Source organism: Pholcus phalangioides, unplaced genomic scaffold (assembly GCF_987345545.1).
Source record: "Pholcus phalangioides strain wild (caught in Gottingen) unplaced genomic scaffold, Ppha-v1.0 ptg000040l_1, whole genome shotgun sequence".
NCBI classification, from domain to species: domain Eukaryota; kingdom Metazoa; phylum Arthropoda; class Arachnida; order Araneae; family Pholcidae; genus Pholcus; species Pholcus phalangioides.
Genome location: NW_028301626.1, coordinates 55,251 through 81,725, shown reverse-complemented (window position 1 = coordinate 81,725; position 26,475 = coordinate 55,251). Strand labels below are relative to the sequence as shown.

Genomic DNA, 26,475 nt, shown 5'->3' with positions numbered 1-26,475 from the left:
CTCAGTTGAACCCCCCTATGAACATTGGCAGAGATAGACTAGAGACTCTGGAAGAAGGGGGGGGGGGGTCCAAGATGATGATGATGTCAATTCACCACATTCGTATGTGAAAAGTCTTGTGCTTATATTCCTATGTACATTTAAGCACGACCATATTTACTCGAGAGAAATACGGGAAATTGGGATTTCAAATACGGGAAATTGGGATTTCAAATACGGGAAAATACGCGACATTGCCAATTATCGCCAAGAAAAACGCCAAAAATGCACAAAGTTGCCAAATATTGCTAAAATTACGAAAAAATCGCAATATCGGGAAACGAAGCGTTACTGCAAATTGCAGTGGTGACTTCAATGAAGAATAAAAATCCAATGTGTCACCAGCCGTCGAGGACTTAGCAAATCTGAAACATTTAATATAGTTTACATTGACTTTAATAACATCAATCTGGATCTGTGCGTGCTACGGTGTGCAACAATTGCAGCCATACCAAACCCGGAATTAATAAATATAACTCAAGACCGCAGACTAATTTGGCAGGCGACAGGTAGTTGAATCCACAACAACAAACACCCTTCTTAGAAAAGGTGGGGAGGGGACAATTGCCTTTTTTTTGCCCAAGCCAAAGCATTCATGGTATAAAGGTAAATAAGCATATTAGATAATGGAAAATGTAATAACAACGGGAAATAAACTTGTCAAGAATCAACAATTTACTCATATTTGCATCTGATTTAAAACAATCGCAACAGACCAACTTTAATAAATATCCACTGTACAGATAGATTTCTTTTCTTCGTTTAAATAAATTACGGGAGGAAAAAATGCATCTCAGACATCTTCTCGAAGATGTCTTGTCCCACCAGACACGCCATTGAGATATCCATTCTGTTTTTTCGTCTCAGTCAAATTCAGGTTATGAAGTGGGTAGTATACGCCTTTCACCTGTTCAAGTAAGATATTTGAACCGTTCGTCGACAAATATGGAAGAACAGCAGCTTTCGACTTTTCCCTGTTTGCATCATATTTGGCCTGGAAATATAATGATGTAAAAATTAGGTTATATTGTAATGAAACCTAATATAAAGCACTGAAAAAAATTGAAAAGTTCAACAAAATTTTGCCTCTTGGGATCACCTCATGGTGTATGATCTGCAATTATACATACAAAAAAGTACTGAGGAAAGTAGGAGCGGCATTCCTCTCATACCACGTGCTCGCTGAGGACAGACTCTGCCCATTTTGCCACCCCTCTTGCCTACTTAATTAGTACTGACAGGATCAACAGGATCTGATCTACAGTGTCTTTTATACACTGTAGATCAGATACTACTTTAACGACCAAGATAGGGAGTATGGGTATGTTTTGGAGGCTTCTGCTAACAGCAGAGAAGGAGATGAAAGCTCTCGTCAAGACAGGAATCATAAAGGCAGGTCAGAGTTTCACAGTGGACACATGGATGAGAAGAAATAAAGTAGTCAAAATTTACACGAGTCCGCTCTGAGAGTTAAGCCAGAGCATCGGCTCCCTGTGTATGACCTCAAGGCTGGATTGAGGAGTGTATTTCTGAGTTTTACCAATATGATATCAATACAGCACGGGTCTGAGAATTTGATCGACATCTTTCTAAAGCATGCTAATATCTAATTGATACTATCCCATCAAGAGAACCCAAATGCCAAGACAGAACTGAACAATATTTGCGAACAATTTCTGCATTACCAGAGGTGCTGAAACCCGGGGCTGAGGCTGTTTGAGCCTCCCAAATCAATTTTGTGAGGGGAGGGGCTTAATCTCTCAATCTTTAATGGATATAAAATGCAAAGCAATCCCTCTGCTTCTTGCCTATGTGATGAGTCTCGTATGTATGGGATGACTGATGACTTTCAGCGTCCTAATTGCTTTCTTCATGTCTACACCTCTGCACATTGCTTATCGATAAGAACAAAAATTATCTTTCGAAATGATTCTTTTTAAATTTAGTCATGGACATTAATGGTAAAACCCATGGTGTTGTCAGACTTTGGTCTATGCCCCCTGTCATCAGTTTTTGAAGGTCTCACAAACATTATGAACAATTCCGATGAGCACAAAAATAATGAAATCTGGTAAATACTTAAGATAAACACTCACTTTATTGTAAAGCAGGACACCAAAGATTGCAAGCATCATTCCGAACATGTTGAAAGATGTGACTGGGTTCCCGAGGAGCAAGATCGATACCAGAATCACAGAAATCCTTTTTGTAGCATTGCATACAGAGTATGTCAGGGGCGAAACCAAGAAGAGAATATTAAATGCAATAATATTCTGAGCGAAATTGCAAAGACCATCCAGGGCCAACAGCAAGATGGTGATGAACTTATCAGAGTTCCCGAACTGAAAATTAATGGCAAAATAAAATATTTTTCAGCACATGTAAAACAAAACTGAATCAAATTTTATTCACTGGCATTTGCAGCAGTCACCATTTAAATAGGTGTTATATTGGGTGGCCATTATGCGAAAAGGAAAACATATAGGACAGGCGTTACATGAAAACATTTAGTTCTTATCTTCAAAAAAGTGTAGAAAATCAACTTTAGCTGAAACCCCCCCTTACTGTGCTACCCACAAGGTTTAAGCATGAATCCTTGTGATGCGAGTCATGATGCCTACATGACTATAAGTGGATACAGATTTGTCCAGCCCTGCTGTACTTACCAGATCGTCATCCACAATCATCTTCCTGAAATCAAACACAAACCATACTGGGAGGAAGAAAAAAAATGCCAGTCTGGCCAATACATGCAACAGCCGGAGATGATGGATGCTTGTTTCATTCAGAACCTACAAAAGAAAAAAAAAAAATATATATATATATATATATATATTATTTGAATTATGTTATTAGTCAATAGCATTAAAAGATACAAAAAAATTATGCGGTAATGACACATTATATTGCTTACAATGCATAAAAGAATGTCACAAATAGCCTATGTCAATGTTTTTCAACCTATTTGACACCTGCAAACCTATGAAAATGTGTGAAGAACTTTGTGGACTGGCAGAAATGGGAGAAATAATTTTAAGACCGTTAAAAAAAAGAAAGAAATTTACAGAACCACTGATATACAAGGCTGAAATAAAAACGAGTCCAGCAAAACTTTTGAATTAAAAGTCACCCTCAGATTCCAATTTAATCCCATATGCAGTAAAATTTCAATTAACCATCACTCATTGAACCATTGGTTTCTCTTATTCATCATCGTTGAAAAAAAATACAGAAAAACAGTCCCTGGTTTTATGGTCTAAAAAGATAATATCACTGATGCTGCGATCTGTGTAAATGCCACCGACAATCATAAATTACCCCTGCTTGTAATTGGAAAATCCAAAAAACACATGCTTTCAAAAATTTAAATATGGACGCATTACCCATGAACTATTATGGCCAAAAAAAGTACTTGAATAGAACAAACAGTTTTTCCAGAATGATTTCAGAACGTTTTCATGCCTCAAGTTAGAGCTCATATGACCGAAAAGCAGTCGCCGCAAGAAGCACTGCTATTAATCGACAATGTCCCAACACAACCCTCTTGTGAACTCAAAAGTGACGACAGCAAAATAACATGCCTCTTTCTCCCAGCAAATACAACTCCACTTATCTAGCCTATAGACAAGGGCATAATTGAAAATATGAAGCAACGTTACAGAAAAGCTTTTATCAAAGGCTTGCTTTCATCTGATGATGCCATGACTGTCAAGATGTATTACTATTAAAATTGTATGACCTTGCATATTCATGAGTTATATTTATTTTATAATACATATTTGTTTTTTAATTTATTTATTATACAAAATTTTTGATAGCTTGGCTTATAGTTTAAATAACCAGCTATCAAAAATTTTGTGTACTATACATTTAAAACAGAGAGAATAAAGAAAAACCTTTATGGGTTTTCACTACTTACTTTTTTGGAGAATATGTTCTGCAATGAGAATCCAATAGTGGCAAGTAAAGCACTTATGAGACCGATCATATTGAATGAAATTTCGGAATATGTGGCTATGAGAACACCAATGATGATGGGTATGAGCGACAAATACACCTGAAAATACAGAAAAGAAATCTCAATGAAATGCAGGTGTGAAATAATTCACAAATATTTCAAATTATTCGGTTTTCTCTGAGATACTGACAAGAATAGATCCAGGAGGAGGGGCGGAGACGATGAGGCAATCACCCCTCTATAAAGAGCCAAATAACATGGGGGAAATTTTGCCCTGTTTTGTAATAAACTTGATCCTTAATATGCACCTGCATATGTTCTCCCCTGACACATCGCCCCTGGATCAGCCTGCCTCTGCTTCATTCAGAGCTGAAGATACCGGCTTCCACCCTATCAGCAGCTGAAAATATCTGCTTCATTCGCAACTGAATAGGCTTGATTTTGCTCAATTCACAGCTGAAGATCCCTTTTTCTACTCCATTCACAGATGAAGATGTCTGCTTTTGCTCTATTCACAGCTGAAAATATCTGCCTCATCCACAGCTAAAGATGTCTGTGTTCGCTCAGGCGCAGATCCAGAGAGGGGCGAGAAAAATGACCGCCCCCCTCCCAAGAGCTAAATAATATGGGAAAATTTGTCTGCCCTTTGAAATATGGGACAATTAAATGAACTTACACAATTCATCCTTTCTGCCACATCATCCTGGATACTGAGTATTATACATGGGCGAGTCATTCTATTATGCATGCAATGGATCTGCGTTTTCTTTACTAATTACAAAATATGCATTTAAATTTTGAAATACGGATGAGATTTTTTTCTTGTTAAAGTAGCAAAATTTGCACACGCTCAGGGGTAACTAATTTGCATCATTAAACGAGCAATGATAATGCAATAATTTCTGGAATATAAATTGAATGATAAACTCAGCTCATAATGCTACCTTGCTTTGCATTTTGGTTCATTGCACGTTTTGCACAGCAAGAATACAAGCTAACAAACATAAAAATTATTTCCTCCATAAATAAAACTTGACATAATTTCTTGCATACACCCCAAAGCAGAATGTTTTGCATTGTTCTGCAACGAAACTTCTGCTAAGTGGAAATGTTCTGTGGTAAAAATCCCCATAATAGTGTTTTGTACACCTTTTCTTAAAATTCTTCCAGATTGTGCTGCAGTTGCATTGATTGTTCTGCAATGTACGTCACAGATTTCAGCATGTTCTGCTTTGGGACACATACAATATATATACATAAATTACCATGTGCAGATTGTTAATGGGAATTTTGCTGATTTGAGGGGAAAAAGTTATTCTATAGTGCACTATACAGGCCAAGGCATACTGTAGATTTTTGATAGGTGCCTTTATCGCCACCATGGTGATAGAAGGAAATGAAAGTTGCTGCTCACATTTTCAGAAACAAATATTAATCCACAGGCAGAGATAGACTTGAAACTTTGGTAAGTTTTTCCCCCCTAAAATTATCACTTTCACCTGTGACTATGCATAGTACCAAGCGTCGTTGGTAAATTTGATAAATTTCTTTAAATTAATCCCTTTTACCCATTGATTATGCATAATGGTTATTATTTTTATGAGTAAAGGTAATCACAGATAAAGGTGATAGATTTTAAGTATTTATCAAAGTGTAATCACTAGTAACAGTGATAATGTTTTCAGCATTTATCAAATTTACCAACTACGCTTCGATGTTATGTATATTTGCCGGTGAAAGTGATGAATTTATCGAACTTACCAACACCAACTATATATATATAGTAAATATGCAATATATATAAATATATTTTTCTCTCTCTCTGGGGAGGGCAATGCCTTCCCCTCCAACTTTCATGTATGTCCGCTTATATAGGTCAGTGACATCATTTTAACACCAGTTGAGGAATGGAAAAAAAAAACATGGAAGCAAGTGAGGAAAAAATCTTTTTTTCTCCTTCCTCCGCTTCAACAACGTTTTTTTTAGGGTTGACCAGAAAATTTTCGAGCCGCATTCATGTATGGTAAAACACTCTTTAATTTTTTGGATGAATAAGTGGGGGCTATAGCTCATTTTTACCAAAACTTACGAAACAAATTAAACCAATTCATACTTTAAGAAAAAGAAATAGTAAGAATACTTACTTTGCCGGTTTGTTTTTCCCCAATTATAACCCTTGATAATATAACAGTGAATAATGGCATGGTCGCCTTGACTGTTGAAGAAAAAAATATATATGCAAATGAAATTTCAATCGATTATAAAGCATCTCAAATGACAAGAACTTCAAACAAAACAACAGATACACTCAACAAATAAACCAACTCGAGCCACCGAGAGCTTTCGATCCAGGCTCAAGAATTTTGATATCAATGGGGCTCCAGCAACTCATGGTATGTCCTCGCTGCAGTTGTAGTTATTTTCAACGAAATTTCGAAAGAGCTGTACCAAAATGATTTCCGCAATCCCACTCCTATCACAAATGCTCTGAATAGATGAAACATTTCGGAATAATTTGTTAGAGGGGTATGGCTCTTTAACCCTCTGCAGTCCAATGTTGAGGACATTTTTTGACTCGCTGTTGTTTTTAATAATAATGTAAGGCCCTGGTAATGGTAGAAGTTCCACTGTATTCGCATTTCACTGGCTATAAACATACAATGATTCAAATAATAATAATCACATTAATGCAATGCCATTTTAACCTGACACCCTGTCGGGACCTCATGATTATCAGACACAATTTTTTAGAGTACGTAAATTGGTAGGCAGTTATTTCCAGCCAGGTAGGGGCCTCAGAAAAATTACTTTGCCTGGAGTCCTATGCAGTGCAGTCTTAATGCACAGGCCCTCATGTGCACAAGGAGTGCCTCACGACTATCAGATCTGCTACAGTGATTTTCAATGATAAATATGCAAAATAAACGGCTACTACTTTACCGCACATCAACTCTGGTTATGTTGACATACAGCAATTTCCAACCAGTTGGGTGAGAAATGAAGATGTCATCTATATCAGTGGTCGCCTCAGGCTTGATAGAGATGAAGAACTTGTTTTCAATGTTCTTCCCTTGGATTCGAACACGCAAACCTTGGTGGTAACCTTCATGGTGAAAGATGAGCATCTTACTACTACTACTACTTAGCCATACACACGTCGCATACACATTCTTCTATGGAATTTTCAACGAGCACATGTCAGAATATTTTCTGTGTATCTTCTATGTAGAGTTGAGCTTGTTTCGTGTTCGTGCTGCCATCTGTCTTCCATTTTCTGAACTGAAGATTAAAATGTTTGAATTTTCATGTTATGTCAATATCATGTTGTAGGTCTGCCTGCTCTCTGCAGAGAGATCCCGCACCTCAAAGCCGGAAAACCAACTTCAGCTGACCATCACTGTAGTGGTTGTCGGGGAAAGGGCATGATGCTTTTGAGACGATCCTGCATAAATAATTAATATTTTCAACAGCTGCAACCTGACCCCAATTTCTACAGGGGCAAGTGAAACATTATCTAAGGGCAGAGCTGCAACTAGATGCTTTGTCAATCAGGATGAGCACGCAATTTGGCACCCTCATGTAATTTAGGAGGAGCAGCAAAGGGGTGAATTCAGCACCTTTTCTAATCCAGCACCCGTGGCATCAGACCTGCTCCCAACTAGTAGTGGCTCTTGCCATGGCCCTCACATAGCGGAGGCTGACAGGGCTCTAGCCCTGGGGCCCGGGACGGTTATCAATTTTTTTTTTTTACTTTTTCACGCTATAAATTAACTACAGAAAGGGCCCGCAAAAGATCCCAGCCTAGGGGCCCCGCTACAGGATGTGGGGGGCCATGGCTCTAGCTCAAGCCCCCACCCACCTTCCTGGTTATAACTAACTGCTCGTGGATACTCACCAGTGTGCGCGTACGACACGGGCACCTTCCAAATACTGACGTGGGCCGAGAAAGACGCGAAGAACTTGCCGAAAGCCAACGGCACGATCATCTTCCAGTAATACGTCCTATTGATTTCGGCACAGGGCTGGATGCCCCACACTCTGAAGATGGGCCCGCAACAGGACGCCGCAGTCAACAGCTGGACCATGGTCACAGTCATCGGGTAAGGGAAGTCATTGAGCACCGTCTTGCCGATGACACCGTTACCGGAGCTCACAACGTACCACAATATACACAACACCAAGACGTGAAGTATCTCCCTGACAGACGACGAGTCATCCTTTTCCATTTTACAACTCTTAAATATTCGTCGTTATCGAGATTTAATGATCAGATAGATTACACGCAGGAAAACATCGGCCATATTGTAGCGATGAATATTGTTTACATATTTCCCCTCGCGCGCGTTAAAGGGAAATATTGAGCATCTCTGTACCTCGGCCCGTCGGGGCTCGAAGTTACAGGCGAAAAGAGATGGGATACGTTGGCACACGACGACGGTCACATCCTGAAATCCTAGATCGTAGAGTAATTACTTGCAGCTGTTTGATTGGATGCAAAAAATAAACAGCTGGATTTAATGATGATGATGCTTACTAACATTAAAAAAAACTTTATTTTTATTTTGAATTTGAAAACAGCTTTTTCACTTATCTAATATAATACCACGGAATAAAATATTTTTTAACACAATAGAAATGAAAATGGGGAAAATTATAATTAAATTTCACGTTTTGAAAATATCTTGGTTAAGGCCGTCTTGAAATATTCATATAAACAATGAGGTTTTTTGTTGTAGGTAACATTAGGTTAGCGTTGATGAGTAAATATTACGTTTTTTCCTTCAACTGTGTAAATATTCGTTTATTTTAGGCAATAGATGGCACAGGTGAATAAACTTCGCGCATGATTGAACATCTGAGGCGCTTTATAAGCGTTTCTTCCTTGTACGTAATCCCTCCAACGTTTAGTCGGAAGTTGGAGCTCTTATTATTATTTTTGTACCATGATTACATTAAGCGAAATTTATTTCCCTCCGCCCCTGTTTTTTTTATTATTCGCACACAAAAACGCTATTGTGGGGAGGGGGGTTGACCACTGTGGCCTCATTTCTGCATGGGCAAGTGGGGGATTTGCCCAAGCACTTGGCCTGGGGGCCCATGATGCTCTTGAGACGGCCCTGGACAAAACATAGTTGCCCCCCCCCCAGATTTAAGCAGTATATAGTTTGTTTACCAATGAAATATCTTTATCCCCAGGTGGTTTTATGGGTTTGCCCTCTGTGGGCTCAAGGCCGCACCTAGGAAGGGGGGGGGCAGGCAGGTCTGGTGTCCCTTGTGCCAGACTAGTGGGTAGTGGGGAGTACACACACCCTTTAACTGCTCCTTCTACATTACACGGTTGTACCAAAATTTATGCTTGACTGGCTGGCAAAGTATCTAATCTCCCTATATGGGCTACAAACATTTTGCCACCCTTGTCACATATTTTAGTCTAATGCAGCGGTTCTCAACCTTTTCTGACTCGCGGAGCCCTTTTCAGTGTATAATTACTATTGTGGAGCCCTTTTTAGTATATTACTTATATAGCGGTACCCTTTAGGCCTCTTTTTTTGCTTGTTTATCAAATATATTGATTTATTTTATTATCTTCATGTGGCTGCGGAACCCCTGAGAAGTGCACACAGAGCACCAGTTGAGAACCGCTGGTCTAATATATTCTTGACTGCTCATTCCCCCAAATTGGCCACTGCATGCTTTAGCCTGCTTGGCCCTTCCACTCCTGTAAGTACACCTGAGTTCTCTAAGTTCCTGTTTTGGTCACTGACATGCTTGCATGGTGTTTTGGCCACTCTCATGGTCACAGTCTCCATAAGTTACTTGCATGCATGATCCCTACAAGAGTGAGGCTGACAGGGCCTGAGACAGTCACTATATTTATAGCATGAATAAAAAAATTCATTGTAGAAGGGCCCATGAAAAGTCTAGCTTGGGAGCCCATCAAAGATCATAGCCTGTGGGAACCATACTCTGGGCAGGGCTGTCTTAAGAGCATCCTGGGTCCCTGGCAAAGTGGTTTTTCTAAGGCCCCTCAGATGCCTCCCATTCTACTAATTTTTGAATGACCAATTTCCTTGACCACTAATTCCTGGAAGTTGTTGCCCTGGGTAGGGCAGCTCATAGTATACTAGGTCACTTAGTATACCCCACATAAATATGCCACTGACCCCAGGGCCATAGCTGGATGTGTCAACTGCCTTGGGTTGGCAGTTTTAGTTGGAAACAAAGAACTCTGTTACAAAATTATCAAATTTTAAAGTTGGTGGGAGTGGGGGGGGGGGGAACAAAATAATGTTTGTCCCGGGCAAAGCAAAAATCCTAGTTATCACTCTGCCCATAATCATGGGTCCCCACATCTCACAGGGACCCTACGCTGGAATCTTTGGTGAGGCCCTCTATAGTAAATTTATGGAAAAGATGTTCAGCCTTTAGTAGAGTGTGGGCCATTTAATTGGTTTGAAACCATTGGTAGGCCACTTAATTAAGTGATCTGGAAAAGGCCACAGATTACATATGTTATCTATAAATATGCTGCGGGGGTCACTTAAGTTATGTTAATGTGTTGTGCGGGTTGCGTGAATGACATAAAACTGTGCAATGTGCCACTTTAAATGTCCTGTAAGTATGCTGAGGGCCATCTAAGTGATGTGGAACTGCACTGCAAGGTCACTTAAGTGATGTGGAATCAATGACAGATTGCAATTTAATGCACAAAATTTCTTTAATTTGTCACTGGTCACAGAGAATTTTTTATTTTTTGCTCTCGGGGTGGAGCAGTCACCGCCCCCTCCCCTCCTTGCCCCATTAATCCGTTAGTGTGTGTGTAACTGCATTGAGGATCACACTTTAATGATCTGAAAGTGTGCTGTGGGATGATCTGTGAATATGCTGTAGGTCACTCAGTTAAATATGCTAGTGTCCCACAGGGCACTTAAATGATCAGGAACTGTGCCCCAGGCTGCTTAAGTGCACTTTAACTGTGCCGCAGGCCAGTTAAAGTGTTGGAAGTATGCAGCTTTTTTACAAAATTAGTTTTGAAATTGGAAGCCATTTCAGATAGCTGCATTTAACCCATGGGCATGGGTTGAAAATATGATTTATATTGAAAAAAAAGAAGAATGATGAGAATTGCCCGTGTCCAAGCTGAAGCCCTATCAGCCCCACCTTCATGGATGCTATGCCCATTATGCCTGCATTTTCCAGGGCTCCTCCAAGTCAAAGTTAAGGTGCCGCAATCGGGAGGCACATCTTAATTGCTCCCCATTCCTTTAAGTCAGTATTTCCCAAAGTGGGCAATATTGCCCCCCGGGGGGGGGGGGGGGGTGGAAAGGTCTAGGGAGGTGGTAGATGCTTAAAGTTTAGTATAGGATTCTATAAGTCTTGAGTCTTAAGTGATGAGTCTTGTATGTGTTGGATTGAGTTAGGGAGCGAGGAGAAGAAAAAAAAATTGAAAAATGGGGCGATAGAACGAAAAGCTTAGGAAACTATGCTCTAATTAATGAGGGGCTGAGAAAATTCCCAATACCTTATAAATGTACAATGTATGTAATCCCCCCCATGCCTGTGTATGTGCCTGAATATTGCAGTGGAAACTGTATGAAATGAAGATGTGAAAAGACCGGAAATAATGTTGTGCTTTAGGCAGGTTTCTGTTTTTATAAAGATGCTCATGAAAGCACTGATCATTGACAGGACTATCTTTTGATTCCATTCATGACAGTTTTCACTGCAGTAGGGCTTTTTACAAAATGGCAAACAGAATTGGCTTTCATGATGTAAGAAGCGTTGAGTTAAAATGTGATTATGATATTGATGTTTTTCTTTCTCTTTCAGGGTAGATGAGCTTCATTCCTGATTATCATGAAGAAAGTTTCTCTGGCAGCGACTCTCTTCTCTGTTAGCTTCGCTCTTCTCTTCATTCAAATTGTCATACTTCAATCTCTAATTAGACAGGTATAGACTTTTTTCTTTTATGTTACTTCCCTCTTTTGGGTATTCAGTAATTTGGCGTGCGGTGGGCCCGTAGCATGCTTTCTCGGGAACCCAGAAGCAGATGTTTGCTTGAAAGGGCCACCCCTGGAAAGGATGTCTCTCTTGCAGATTATTTCAAACAAAAATCATGCCCATCCCTTCTGGATCAACGCCTATGCAAAGGCAGGCATCTCCAGCTGCGAATGGAGCGGAGGTAGATGTCTTCAGCTGCAATTGAAGCAGAGGCAGACATCTTCACTTTCATATGCAGCAGAAGCAGGAATCTTCAACTGCCAAATGTAATAGGGAGTGGAGACAAGCCTCTTCCACTGTGAGAGGAGTTGAGGGTGGAGACAGTCAACCAGCTGTGGAGGTAGAACTTCTGCTTCGAATAGAGTGGAAGCAGCATCTTCAGCTGCGAAGGAAGCCGAAGCTGTCATATTCAGCTGCAAAGGAGGAAGCAGCAGATATTTTCAGCAGTGGATGGATTGGGGGTGGATATAGATTTAGGGTGATATGTCGTGAGGGGACAACTTGTTGTGTGCTTCGTTGGGTCGTTCCTATTTTACAGAACAGACAAATTTGCCCATTATTATTTGATCTTGGAAGAGATAACTGCCTCCACATCGCCCTCCTCCTTCTCCGAGTGGTTAATAATCCATCCAAGGTCTTGACAAATCAAGGAGAAAATTATGTGCCAACCAAATTTCTCAGTCTTTTGGGCTTTTCTGTGACGTCAGTGACCTTTTCCATGTTGGTGGGCATGCTTAAGTCGAAAATTTTATGTTGTCCTACATGGCTCCTACTTAACAATCCCACATTATTTATAATATAAATTTTTTTAGTCACCATGGTTACTTGGCATCTAGAATTTGTGAAGTCTTGGTATAAGCCACGTGTAAATTTCTGGTTATTACCTTTATTTCTCGTAACAAAATCTTGGGAATGAAATAGGGTTTTTCATCACATTTTTTTAAATATAAAAAAAACCCATTTAATTCTTCTATTTACTCACATCTATACATCATCTGCCGTTGATGAGAAAAAAATATTTTTTCTAAATTATCTTTAATAATATTTATTATTATTATTATTCCATTATTTTGCTATAGGATGTAATACCTGCTGTGTCTGATCCCATATGGGTGAGTATTATCTCTCGCATAACTTTAAAATGTATATATTACAGTAAATGTGGTAAATTCAGTTACTATACAATTCAATTCAATTCGCCGACAATAGCCCCGGCAAATCGTCTAGGGACAATTTACTGCCGAATCCCTTTCAGTTACTATACACTGAACAGCCAGAATAACTGCCCACCTACTATCGTGTGGGTCCCCCCTTGAAGAACTTCCGCTACACAACGTGGCATGGACTCCTCTAACGTGTGAAGGTATTCTGGTGGTGATTCACTCCAGAATTGTAGCAGGACAATCCTCAATCATATATTGTGCAAGCAGATGGAGATCTCTTTTTGTGCAACATGATGAAAGATATACAGAGGATGCTGAAGTCAGAAGAGCGTTCCTAGAGCCACTTGGTAGCAACTCTCGAAGTGTGAGGCGTCACATTGTCCTGTTGTAATTTTTTGAACCCGTCAGAATGCATGCAGGAGATAAATGGGTGTAAGTGATTAGAAAATATGTTTACGCTCAGGTGACCTGTCAGAATCGGCTGCTGCCTTAGCAGGGGGGTCCCATATCATGCTAACTACATATGCCCTATACAATGGCAGAGCCTCCACCAGCTTGAACAGTCTCCTGTTGACATGCAGGTTCATGGCTTCACGTGGAGTTTTCTTCATACCCATAGATGTATGTCAACTCGATACAATTGAAAATTAGACTTTTCAGACCAAGCAATGTTTTTCCCACTCATCAACAGTCTTGTCTGTCTGTGTGTATGTTCTCTATATAAATCTACAGTTTTAGACCTATCGTCGCCAATAAAAGTTGATCAGAGCTGGGCAAATGCCCGAAATGGGCAAAAAAAAAACTGTTGGCAACAATGGTTTGGAGATTTCAACAATGACTTTTGGGAGGTTTATTTTGATTACTGTGGCTCTCCCAAACAAACTAGACCAGCAGGGCTGGATCAATCCCAGGCGCCAGGTCGCTATTGCGACTAAGAAATTTATATTGGCACTTAAAATTTTGTATGTGTGATGGCTAAATTTTATATAATCTGGGAATAATACAAAATTTTTTATCTTATGATGATAGATATCAGCATATCTATCATCAATGAGAACAGCAACTATATCCTGGAAAAGTCAAACGAAATACTATTATTGACCTTTTTCATTATGTGGAAAAACGTTTGCCGCCTAAAAAATTATTCTTACACCTAGATCTTGAATGCTCCTAGTATTCAAGAGAAAGTATAAGGGGAACACCCAGGCACAGCAACAAGTATTTTGGCTAGTATCATCATGAAAAATCAAAAAAATAGTCACAGAAAAACCAATGTGTAATTTTCAATTATGTTACGTTGATATGATGCACCTGTGGGAAATTTTCTTTTCTACAATAAATTTAATTTTTCAAATTTCTTCTAAGTTTAAATTTTTTATAACAATTAAGTAGAGGATAATTAATTTAAAAAGAAAACTAAATTTTCTAACAAATCGACAACGTGTTATATAAGGGGGTTGGGTTGGATATGAAAATAAATCAAATTCACATTAAGGGCAGTGGCATATTTATGGGGGGGGCAGCTTAGCGCACAATTTTAGCAAATTTGCTGCGCCCAGGGCAGCAAATTTGAGTAATGAGTGGCCAAGAAAATTAGTAAAATAAGAAAAGGGCAGCAAAATTTGTATAACCCTCCATGAATCCGCCTCTCTGCCCAGATAGCAAGGGACTTGTTCAAGAGCCACAGAGTGACCAAAAGAGTGCCTTAGTAAGTTTACAAGCACGTGAGTAAGCAAAAAAGTGACAGAGGGTGAGTAAGCATGTGAATGACCAAACAAGTTGCCTACAGAGCGAGGGACCAGATCAGTGAGTTACCTAGAACGTGTGCAAGTATGTGAGTAACCAAAAGGGAGTATATAAGTATGTGAGTGACCGCAGGTATGTGAGTGACCAAAACAGTGTGCAAGCATGCGAGTGTGCTAAAGAGTGACTTAGAGCAAGAGCAAGCATGTCAATGACACTAAAAGAATGACTTTAGAGACACAGCATACTTGCAGGTGGGGGGGGGGGGGAGGCCAAGCTGGTTATAGCACAAGGTAGGGAATTCGAGAAAGAGCAGTCAAAAAAATTAGACTATAATAGGAGAAGAGCGGCAAAATGTATGTAGCCCACAGGTGGCAAAACCATAAATGTGCCTCTGATTGGGTTGTGCGGGAGAAGGGGAAGGTCAGGAACCTCTGCTCAAAAACAATGATCACCTATATCACTCTCCCGTCCTTTAAGCATCATTACATGAGAGTTTCAATGTAGTATCATATTTCTTGTGAGAGTTCAATTAACCAGCATATTTCTATATTTGTCTGCTACAACTTTATTTCAATGAATTCTCGAGCCATTGAGAGTATTGAGATGTATTTGAAATGAAAACTGTTTTCTCCATTTTTAATGAAGGAGACAATATCCGAAGTTTCCAAGGTGGCATATAGAGAGGGAGTCCCGGTTTTCATTGGAGAACCAAAAATCTTCTCGCACATCCTCAACGGTAGTACAGCTGGCCATCTGGGATGCCACATTCTTTGCCTTAGTCAGAAAGTAACCAGGTTGGGAACCATTGCCTCTCTATCCACTCAATCTCAGAAAGTAAGCGTTATAAATAATTTTGAAGAATGTTCCGATTTAGCAAAAAAATTTGAAATGAATAAAATCAAACTGATTGAAAATGTTTCTCGATTTATTCAATTTTTCTAATAGAGTGCCTTAATAGATGGACTGAAGTCCATGGGATACAAAGTTCTTATATCATCTGGTTCCGATCCAGTGCTATACCAGCATGGTTTGAATGTTCCTATTCCGATTCACATGTTTTTTGCCAAGAGAGGGCATGTGATTCAGCTTTTGTTATTGTATGAGCGTCCCGCAAAATTCTGGTGGATTGGAGCCTTGAGTGAACCGGACAAGGATCACGTCATGAAAGAATTTGATATGGAAGGTGATGATTTATCATTGAGTCAGCATGCTGCTGCGCTGGAAAAGTAATTTTTCTCTCAAATAAATTTATGCTGAACTCTCTCTCTCTCTCATGAATAATGTTTCATGGGAGTTATAGCTACTTTATATAGTTTCTATCAATTAATATCTTTTATGTACAGTAAAACCTCCTCTAACCTCCTTCAAGCAATGCTAATCTCCGAATAATGGCCATATTTTATTGGAACCGAACACGTCCCATTGACTTAATATCATAAGTAAACTCTGAACAACGGACACTTTGGACGTGAAGTCAGAAAAAAATATGCATATCGCTATGAGAAAAATAATTTTCAAGCTGATTTTCAAGGGAATTTTTCAGCGTGATTTCTCCTTGAGGAGGCGGGGGGGGGGGATTATGTATACTTTCTTTTCCTTTGATACAAATGCTAGATGGGTATATTGAAGGCAGTGGAGAGGGCAAAAGGACCACTTAAGTGATCTGGAACAGTGCTCAGGTCACTTAAGTGATCTGTAAATCTGCTGTGGGTCACTGAAGGGATCTGGGAATGTGTCACTTTAGTTCGTTCTTGCAAAATTAGGTTTGAGGTCAAGAGTCACATCAGACAATTCTGAGGGCCACATTTGCCCGAGCATCATGGGTTAAGCATGCATAGTGTAGTTTATCTTTGGTGCAAAGGAAGAACTATTTCAAGGTTGCTGGTATTACATCTTGTTCCATATCATTTTTTCTTGTCAAGTCATTTCTGTGGTGTTCTACATCAGCACTGCAAGTCTAAATTTTTGGCTACAGATCGATTAACAATGCTGCGACTAGATGCTTGGTCAGCCGAGACAAGCACACATTTTGGCACCCCCTGTAATGTTGAAGGGAATTTAAAGGGGAGGGGTACCTTCCCCTCGGTCCGGCGATCAGGCCACAGACATGCCCGATCCCCCTTAAGTTGCAGTCCTGTTGATTAGTCATTACTATAATTTTATGGTATCAATATAATTTCACATGTTATATTGATTGCACATTTTTTTTAGAAAAAAAACTCAATAGCAGCCACATTTTCACAGTCCCATGAGTAAACGTTGTTGGGAGGTTTTACTGTTTATAATTTTTGTTTCCCTTTCGATTTTGTGTTCAGGGTAGAAATAGTGCCAGCTGCGGTGGACAGCATCAAAACACATCTTCCACTGAAACCTCAAGTTTTTGCCGATTATGGTCTGAAGGGCCATTTCCTGGAGTGTAATCATTCCAGAGCCAAGGAGTTCCATGAGATGTACGGTCGGGACGAAAGTGACGATGCTGAAATATTTCGCATCAAGGCCTGGAAACTGTTAGCAAAAGCAAAGTTTTTATTAGATGAGATCGGCGTTCCTTTCTGGCTGAGCAGTGGGACATGTTTAGGTGAGATGGTGTTCACTTACTTGGCTCGTTATACGCTTTCCTTCTATGGTCATAACTTAAACTGCCATGCTCAAAAAGTTCCAAAACTTATTTTATTATGGAAAAACGAATACAGATAGAACCGGTTTATGTAGCGTTTCTACAAATCAAATCCTCTGTGCAATTATATATTTTGCCATTGTTCATACAAAGATGTAAATGCGGATGGCAAGCCTTTTTTTTTGTCAGATCCTCCAGTGTATTCATTGCTACTCGTTGCAGTTCTTCAGAACCTGAGCATTGTTGCCCCTTAAGCAATTTTTTTATCTAAGGGAAAAAGTCACATGGGGTTAGGTTTGGGAATTAGTTGTGAAAGTATGTGAATGGGGTATTTTGACAGTTAATCTGAAACCAGGAGAGACCCGTGAGCCAGCACATTATCATGATGGAGCCAAGACTTCACCTTCCAAAGATCTGGTTGCTTGCGTCTCACTGAATCATGTAGATGTTTAAGGAGTCGCGGGTCCCTCCTTGCATGAGATTACTGACCAAAACATCACATTCCAATGTGACCACAAACAACTTATTCCCCCGATCTTGCCCCATGTGACTTTTTCCCTTTTTCCTCAGATAAAGAACTTGCTTAAAGAAAACAATTCCAAGGTTCTGAAGAAGTGCAGTGAGCAGTGACAAAGGCACTAGAGGACGTGACAAAATAAAAGCCTGCAATCCGCATTTACATTTTTATATGAAGAAGGATAAAAATATGTAATTGCACAGGATAGTTACTTGGTTGTTAAAAGTTGCCAATCCAGTGCTCTTCTGATGATAAACAGTGCTTTCAAGTTGAAAAAGTTGGAAATGCCTGACTTAGAATAACATTTCATTTGATGTACTTAATTTTGTGTGTTGCATATTTTCTCTGTACTCATCGACATACTGTGCCTGCTAATTTGTAAAGGTTAGTCTGGTGATCTTATATATAAATGTGAAAGTATGTATGTATGTATGCTCTTTATACAAATCTACAGTTTTAGACCGATCATCGCCAGATTTTGCATATATACCAAACAGGTCCGGGATTGGACCATAGGCTACTTTAAAAGTTCGTCAGAGCTGGGCAAATGCCCGAAATGGGCGAAAAACTGTTGGGCAACAATGGTTTTGGGGCCTCAACAATTACTTTCGGAACGTTTACTTTGGTAACCGTGGTTTCCAACAATGTGTTTCAGACGTGTGTATGCCTTTACAATGGTTTGTCACACCTTTAATTCTGTTATTATAACAGTTTATTCCTTTATAACGGTTTGTCACTTTTCCAATCCTACCAGTAATTACAGAAAACCCGGGAAGCGCCGGGTATTTCTGCTAGCCTTTATACAGGGTGTCCTGTAAGTGATAATGCGGCCTTTATCTCATCAACCGCCCATCGTATAGGTATAGTTTCAATTTAAAAAATGCGTAAAAGGCGTTTGAGTAATATTTGCTGCACAAGCTGCACGTATGACATCGCTAACAACAGAGAACAACAACTACGCTGACAAAACTGGGAATAAAAATGTTCAACGCCAACTGATGAACTCAATGCTTGCCTCAAATCATCAACACTCTGGCACGAAGTTATCATTATCCACCAACATGCGAGTTCAACTGCAAAATGACTCAGCACTGCTATCATTTTCACATCAGTTGACCAACCAGTACACCCAAGCACTGGACCGATTACGTTCCCAAATGGATTTTGCCAGTTGTTAAACTCAGTTCAAGAACTTGCTGACAAAGTCTTCCCAAACATTCAACAAAATGACCAAAACCATGAGTGCCTTTCTGAGAGCAATTCTGGCACCGAAAAATGACAGTGTGAACAAGATCAACGAAAAAATCCTAAAAATTATTCCAGGAGACTCCACATCTTACAAATCGGTTGACACTGTCACAGACACAGCGCAGACATTAGTTCTGTATCCTGCAGAATTTCTGAACTCCTTTGGATATTCCGGGTGTGCCACCACACAATTTGGCCCTCAAAGTCAGAGCACCTATAATGCTTTTAAGAAATTTGGACACACAGAGACTCTGCAATGGCACCAGACTCTGCGTGAAGAAATTGCACAATTGCATCATTGAAGCAACGATTCTAACTGGATGTGACAAAGAAAAAGAAGTCTTCATTCCACGTATCCCAATTATCACTGAAGAAATGCCATTCACTTTCAAGCGATTACAGTTCCCGATTCGTTTAGCTTTTGCCATGACGATCAACAAAGTGCAAGGTCAGTCGTTAGCAGTGGCAGGTATCAACCTACTTGAGCCCTGTTTTTCACACGGACACCTTTTCGCGTGTTGGTAATAGCAAAAATTTGTACATCTACACACCAGATGGACAAACAAAAATATTGTGTATCCACAAGCGATTGCCTGAAGATTTTAATTAAAATATTTAAAAATAAAAGTAATTTTTTCTTACTTGATGCAGAAATTTTTTTGATTAAGAAATAATTAATAAGCTATACATATATAAATTTTTTACGGGGTGGGCAGCATTGCCGGGTATCAGCTAAGTCATTCATAAATATCACAAACATATCATTGAAGAATCTTTGATTCTCTGTGTGTGCGCGTGTGTGCACGCATGTTCCCTATATAAATTAACAATTTTTGACCAATTGTCACCAAAGTTTGCATATACAGTCTGCCCTCGGTATTCATAGATTTCATATTCACTGTCTCTTTTCCAGTTTTCTGGACAACGCTGTTGCAGTGCCAATTCTGGTATTTGAAAAAATATATAAACTGTACTTGTTAATGAAATATTAAAAAAAACATCCCTCTTAAAGGTTCTTTCAGTGCTTCTGGAAATGTTTCCAAGAGACTGTTGTTTAAATGTTCCTGAAACTGAAAGACTTGAAAGAAATTTGAAAATGTCGAAATTTGAAACATTGACAATGGTTAGCTTCATTCCTGTAGTTTCTTGTTATTACGGCATCATTGAATCTACAATTAGATATTATCAAGGAAGAAGAACTTGAAATTCTATCAGCCTTTGCTGAAGCTTCACCTGCTACTGTATAGCCCTGGATCCAGACAGCTCTTATGTAGAAAGTGCTGTGTTTAAATGCCTAAAAAAACTGTATAGTTTGTGTTATTTTGTGTTATTCATAGAATTTCTGTAATCACTGTAACTCTCAGAATGTAACCCTTGCGAATACCGAGGGGCAACTGTATACCAAACAGGACCTGACTTGAATGATAGGTCTACTTTAAAAGTTTGTCAGGGTTGAGCAAATGTTCGAAATTGGCAAAATACTGTCTCGGGTGACAATGGTTCTTGGGCCTTAACAACGATTTTTGGAATGTTTACTTTTTTTACAGTGGATCCCTATCAAAGCATTTCAGACTTGTTTACTCCTTTACAATGGTTTGTCATTTCTTTAATGCTCCCACTATATAGAGAAAACACAGGCAGAACCAGATATTATAGGTAGTTTGATTTATTATTGAAATTATACAACAAATATGACAAGCTTGGCTATCGATTTTGCAACTTTCACATTTAGATACTAGAACTTAGCTCATTTTTATTATTGGTATTGTACAAAAATGTTAAAAATCAAGAAAAAGATAAGAAGAAAAACAAAGAAGCAAAATAATCTAGTTGATTGCCCACTAGAATTCTACTTAAGTGGGTCTCTATATGGCCCCACAGACTAGGTTAGGGATCAGTTGATTAATTATTGATGAATTAATATGCATATTAACATTAAAATAATGTGATTTAATTTGCTTCTATTTTCTATGATGATCCTTTTAGGTTTTTTTAGAGAGTGTGGTTTTATACCATACAGCAAAGATGTCGATCTAGGTGTGTGGATCAAGGATTACAAGCCTGAAATGATATCACGATTTTCGACTCATGATTTTCCATTGACCCATCGATTTGGGAAGGTAAAAAGTTATGTTTATCGAGAATTCTGTGTTAACTGTCTTCACAGATTTTCTTCAAGTTGTGGTCATCTTCAGTCTTCTTCTGTTAAGATTTTCTTTATCATTCAGGATGTAATGAGATGTGATGGTTAGTTTGAGAGAAGGCTAGAACAAGCATTATAACCATCCATTTTTCTAACCATCCCCTTTCTCCCTTCTCTCATGTTCTAACTATCAAAACTCTGTCTTTTTTTTTTTGGCTCAAGATACAAAGAATCCAAGGAGGAAAGAAGAATGCATAGCTTCATGAAAAACGCCACAAACATTGATATTTAGAATCATATATATGGTGACCCACATGACATATTTTTCAGAAAGGTGTGCTCCTTCTTCAGGAGCCATCTCTGATAATTAGGGAGTTATAGGCAAAAAATTATAACACCTCCCCCCCCCCCACAGCTATTTGAATAAAAAAAAAGGCCAGGTTGTGTGTTTTTACTTAGAGACGTTTCGATAAATAATTAGAATAATTATCCAATTTTTTTCTTTTTCATTGCAAGCAATTTTTGTATTATCCATGAGTGTATTTCAGTATGAATTTTGTATTTAAAAACGTCTGATCATTTTATACTCGTTTGCTTGTGCTTATGAGCACAAGCAAACGATAGAACTTGCCAGAATGAACAACTTTCATCATAAAATGTGGGGTCGGAAAGCAGATGGCGAACTGCGAGAGAGCACTTTCTCTGGAGTAGATGAAACCTTACCTTTCCCAGAACTCGTCATTCAGCTGATATTTGTCAGCAAAGATGCAGCAGTATTTGAATGCGGAGAAGGTTGATATGCACCTTATTTATGGGGCTGCAAACATGATACCATAAAAGCAGCAAGATTTTACCAGAAGCGATTTCTAAACATGGCGGTATCCAATGCAAGAACATTTCAACACTTGCATAGGCAACTCGTGGAGACATGATATGGAGATATCAAACAACTAAATTGGTTAATCAGATGCAGACAATCATTGATGCAGCGGATGACCATCGTGAATGAAGCATGTAAGCAATAGATCATAACCAAGGTGTCAACCATACAATAATATGGCATGTATTGCGTAAAAAAAGGTTACATCCCCTTACCATCTTTTTTATTTCAAAGGGAAAATTTTTCCACTTTTTACATTTGCACATGCCTAAATATGACCATGTCTTAACATTCTTGTAAAATCATTGACAGCATGTCAAAGTTTTGTTTTTTCATTCTCAAGGTAGAAGACAGTTATGAGTTATCTTTCCGAGATGGAGACATCAAGCTGGATATTTTTTTCTTCTATGAAGAAGATGATTATGTGTGGAATGGAGGCACACAAGCAAGGACTGGTAAAAAATACAAGTGAGATCTGTTGTTTAATCTTGATATTAATTATTGACACCTAATTAAGAATGAATGTCATGAATGACATTTAAAATATGTCAAAATATTGGACAATGCCATGAATGAAGTTGAGGAAAATAGTCAACCATCACTATTTTGAAACAATTTTTTTCCTGCTATGAGAAGAGATGTAAATGGGGTTAATCAATGTTATAACAGAAGAACACAATAATCTCTTCCTATTTAATAGTTTCTGGAATTTTCATTCACCCTGTAGCGACTGAGAATATTTTTTGATATCCCACCACATATAAATAAAAGGTCCCTGTATATATTTTCGATTGTTCCCCATATAATTCATGAAAAATAATGCATAGAGAAAATTTATGTATAATATTAAAAACATTATCCAAATTAGTAAAAAAAAAATTCTTAATTTCTCCACAGATACATTTTCTCAAAATTCAAGTTATGCTGGACAGAGTTTTTGGAGCTTAAAGTTCAGGTGCCATGTCAGACAGAAGAATATATAAGAGCAAATTATGGCCTGAATTGGTTTAAACCTGTGAAAGTTTGGGACTGGAAGAGCAGCCCTCCTAACGTTGTAGAAAATGGACAGTGGCCAGTTCATGAATGGCCAGAAGTTATACAACTTTTACCTCTACCAGGACAGACATAAAAAAAAGTCTCAAATGTGTTGACATTTGCCACTGTACAAAATAATCACATAATTTACATATAGGGGAGATTCCAGATAAATGATTTACTGTTGCAGTTATGAGGAGTAACTGCCATTATAACTTTTTTTCCCGAAGCAGAACAAAATCAAGTTTTCAGAATTGTAAAGACACTAACGTTATTGCCAAGTTTGTAATAAATTCAATGTGTTCAGAATGAGCAGGCTAAGAAATGTATGATTGCTCATATTCCTTGAAAGTATTCTATTACCACTTTTACCCCAGGATTTCAAATTTAGTAAGACGTTCCATAGAAATAGATGCAAAAAGTTTATTTCAAGCACAGATAATCGTTTGATGCTCTTATCCATTACAAACAAGATGGAAACAACTGTTGGACTCACTTAATCTTAAGACACCATGCACTAATTAAAGATGCTAAATATTCATGCACTGAGCATGGCCAAGCATCTGCTTGACTTAAAGTTACATTCCAACATGGTTGTGGATTGGTGGTATAATAGTAATAGAATGGCGATGCTTACTAAAGGTTCCTTGGTTGGCTGACTGTGAGTAAATTTTTATTCACATTCATCTATATTCATATTTCCAAAATATATATGTGATGCTTTTGCAAGATTTAAAAAAAAAGCATTGATATAGACATGTTGAAACATCTTATGCTGTATGTATGAAAATAAGCAGTGTCGGAGATAATGTTAACATCTAAATGCAGTTTGAAATATTGTGTAGTGTAAAAAGTATGCTGAGACACTATGCTATTGACTGTACTGGGACTACTCAGTTCACTTCGGATCAATGAATACTAGTTATCTTCACTTTTGGAAAAAAGATATCTTCAGAATCAGTTAAATAATGGAAAGTTGGTGTTGCCAATTAGATTTCTAAAAATATTTTGCATGAACTTCATTGCAAAAAGTTTTGCATGCCTCTTGCTTTGGGTTCTTCAATGGTAACACCACAATGTGATCCAGACTACTTGTCCCTACAACATGATCAAGAAGAAAACAAAATACTGGACACAACAAACTACCCGATGATTACTTAACTCCTCCTCCCCCCCCCCCTCCCCCTTCATTATGGTACAATCCAATGCGGTGACTCCAAGATGTGTAGCAGGAAATCAAAGAAGCAATATAAAACTGACCATGACGTTTTAAGATTTCTACTTAGTGTTATCAAGTCTAGCTGCCTAATCTAGGTTTTGTTGTCTATTTTATGACACTCCGATACTCCCTTCCACTATAGGATGGCATCAATGTTATGTGTGTAGGATTTTGAAACTGGATTTCAAGTTGCATCCATCCCTTAGGGAAGTACAAAATCACATAAGTAATTGTAACCTGGGTGCATCTCGCTCTTCAAGCTCAGTTTAAAACTTTTTAATCATTCTTTTTTGAGAGGGAAACTGCATCACTTGGTATGATTTCAACTCTCCAATTTATTGTGAACTTCAGGAAGTACTTGAACAGAAGGTGTAGTGGTTCATTGTGCACTGATAAAACAAAATATTCTCAAGGAAACTGATATTTTCTGGGATTTATGCTGAGCTAAACTCGGGAGAAAAAAAAGTCATTTGGTCTCTGCCAGGAGTCGAACCCAGGCCCTCTTGCATTCCAGGCAAGCATGCTACCATCTACAACACTAGAGACACTACCTCACCTTCCTTATTTCACACACTGTGGCGTAAGGCACTGAAGATGAGGCATTAGTAGCTTCTCTCAACTTCAGCAAATGACTCCCCAGATGGGATGGTGGAGATAGACAGCTTTTTCTCAGCCCACTATATCAAAGAAACAGATATTTTTTGGATTTTATGCCAAGGGGAACTCCAAAAGAAAAGTCATCTGGTCTGTGCTGAACTAAAACCCAGGCTTCTGTATCAGGATTCAAGACAAATCTCTATCAGGATTATCAGGATTCAAGACAAATCTCTATCAGGATTCAAGACAAATCTCTATCAGGATTCAAGACAAATCTCTATCAGGATTCAAGACAAATCTCTATCAGGATTCAAGACAGATCTTCTCTATCAGGATTTAGGGATTGATGATAGTGCAAGCTACAGATTTCAAAGTTATAGTAAAACAGAATATGAATGCAAGAACTCGTCTGCATTGGACTTATCCACTTGCTGAAATCTCTTCCACGTTGATGCATAGTGTAACAGTAATGATATTACAGCCTGAATGGCATGAAGGTGAAAAATCACTACTGGTATTAGCTTGATTTGAAGAAAATTTTCAGCATCTAAATATGTACTGTGTGAAGCCTGGATGTACTTCCATTCATGAAGGTAATTAATATTTGTTGCAATTTGTAAAATTTTCTTATGAGTTTTAATGTACCATATTTTTATGTCTACAAGGAACCCCCCCCCCCCCCCCCCCAGTTTTTGCCAAAAATTTAGTCCCAAAAATAGGAATGGTTTCTTATACATGGATAGATAGAGCCGCTCACAACCCCGGACTGATGCAAAGCACCTTACTTCCGTTTTATTCATGGATAGTATTATGGATATATCTTTTCAAATTTTTCCCAAATTTGAAGCCTAAAAAATTGGAGGGTTCCTTATATATGTTAAATACAAGGCCACAACAGGAAAAATGCCCAATGAGGTGGCTGGGAAAAAGATGCCCATAACAACATGTGGAGATGTCATATATTTCTAAAATAAAAAGTGCAATTATCAAAACTAAAAATTATATACATGATCAAATATTACACAATGCCCATAAAAAATATTTATGGTAGTCTTTTATATATATATATATATATATATATTTTTTTTTTTCTAAGTATAAGATATTGGATTATAATTAGAATAAGACTACAAAGAATACAATATTTGACTATGTGTTTAGAAGATTTGCTGTATACGTATATGTTCAGTGATTTGATATGTCATGTTTTTAATTTTGAACATGATTTTTTTTAGTGTTTTTAGATATCTGTATGATCCGTTCAGGAAAGTTGTTAGAGTAGATTGCAAACACATGCATGCCCATACAGGGA

At 38.4% G+C, this 26,475-nt stretch overlaps 2 protein-coding genes across 6 annotated transcripts in view; one reads left to right on the top strand and one right to left on the bottom strand.

Moving 5' to 3' along the window:
- Positions 1–723: 723 nt before the first annotated feature.
- Positions 724–8,430, bottom strand: LOC149065229 (solute carrier family 35 member E1 homolog). Its single transcript, XM_089254160.1, has 6 exons — positions 7,893–8,430; positions 6,142–6,212; positions 3,959–4,096; positions 2,706–2,831; positions 2,136–2,381; positions 724–1,033 (listed from the first exon to the last, which is right to left on the bottom strand). Exons 1-6 carry the CDS (start codon positions 8,221–8,223, stop codon positions 833–835), a joined length of 1,113 nt encoding a protein of 370 aa, XP_089110286.1. The 5' UTR covers positions 8,224–8,430; the 3' UTR covers positions 724–832.
- A 252-nt stretch (positions 8,431–8,682) lies between these two features.
- The window catches only part of LOC149065227 (ribitol-5-phosphate transferase FKTN-like), a 59,340-nt gene continuing 41,547 nt past the window's right edge, over positions 8,683–26,475 (top strand). For 2 of the 5 annotated variants that reach the window (XM_089254154.1, XM_089254153.1), the window contains exons 1-9: positions 8,683–8,881; positions 11,828–11,947; positions 13,078–13,110; positions 15,553–15,741; positions 15,853–16,133; positions 17,223–17,485; positions 21,276–21,409; positions 22,656–22,780; positions 23,210–25,756. In XM_089254154.1, coding sequence (XP_089110280.1) covers positions 11,855–11,947; positions 13,078–13,110; positions 15,553–15,741; positions 15,853–16,133; positions 17,223–17,485; positions 21,276–21,409; positions 22,656–22,780; positions 23,210–23,441 — 1,350 coding nt within the window. In that variant the 5' untranslated portion in view covers positions 8,683–8,881; positions 11,828–11,854 and the 3' untranslated portion in view covers positions 23,442–25,756. The remainder of the gene's footprint in view (positions 8,882–11,827; positions 11,948–13,077; positions 13,111–15,552; positions 15,742–15,852; positions 16,134–17,222; positions 17,486–21,275; positions 21,410–22,655; positions 22,781–23,209; positions 25,757–26,475) is intronic. The other 3 variants (XM_089254156.1, XM_089254155.1, XM_089254157.1) reach the window with 3 other exon arrangements.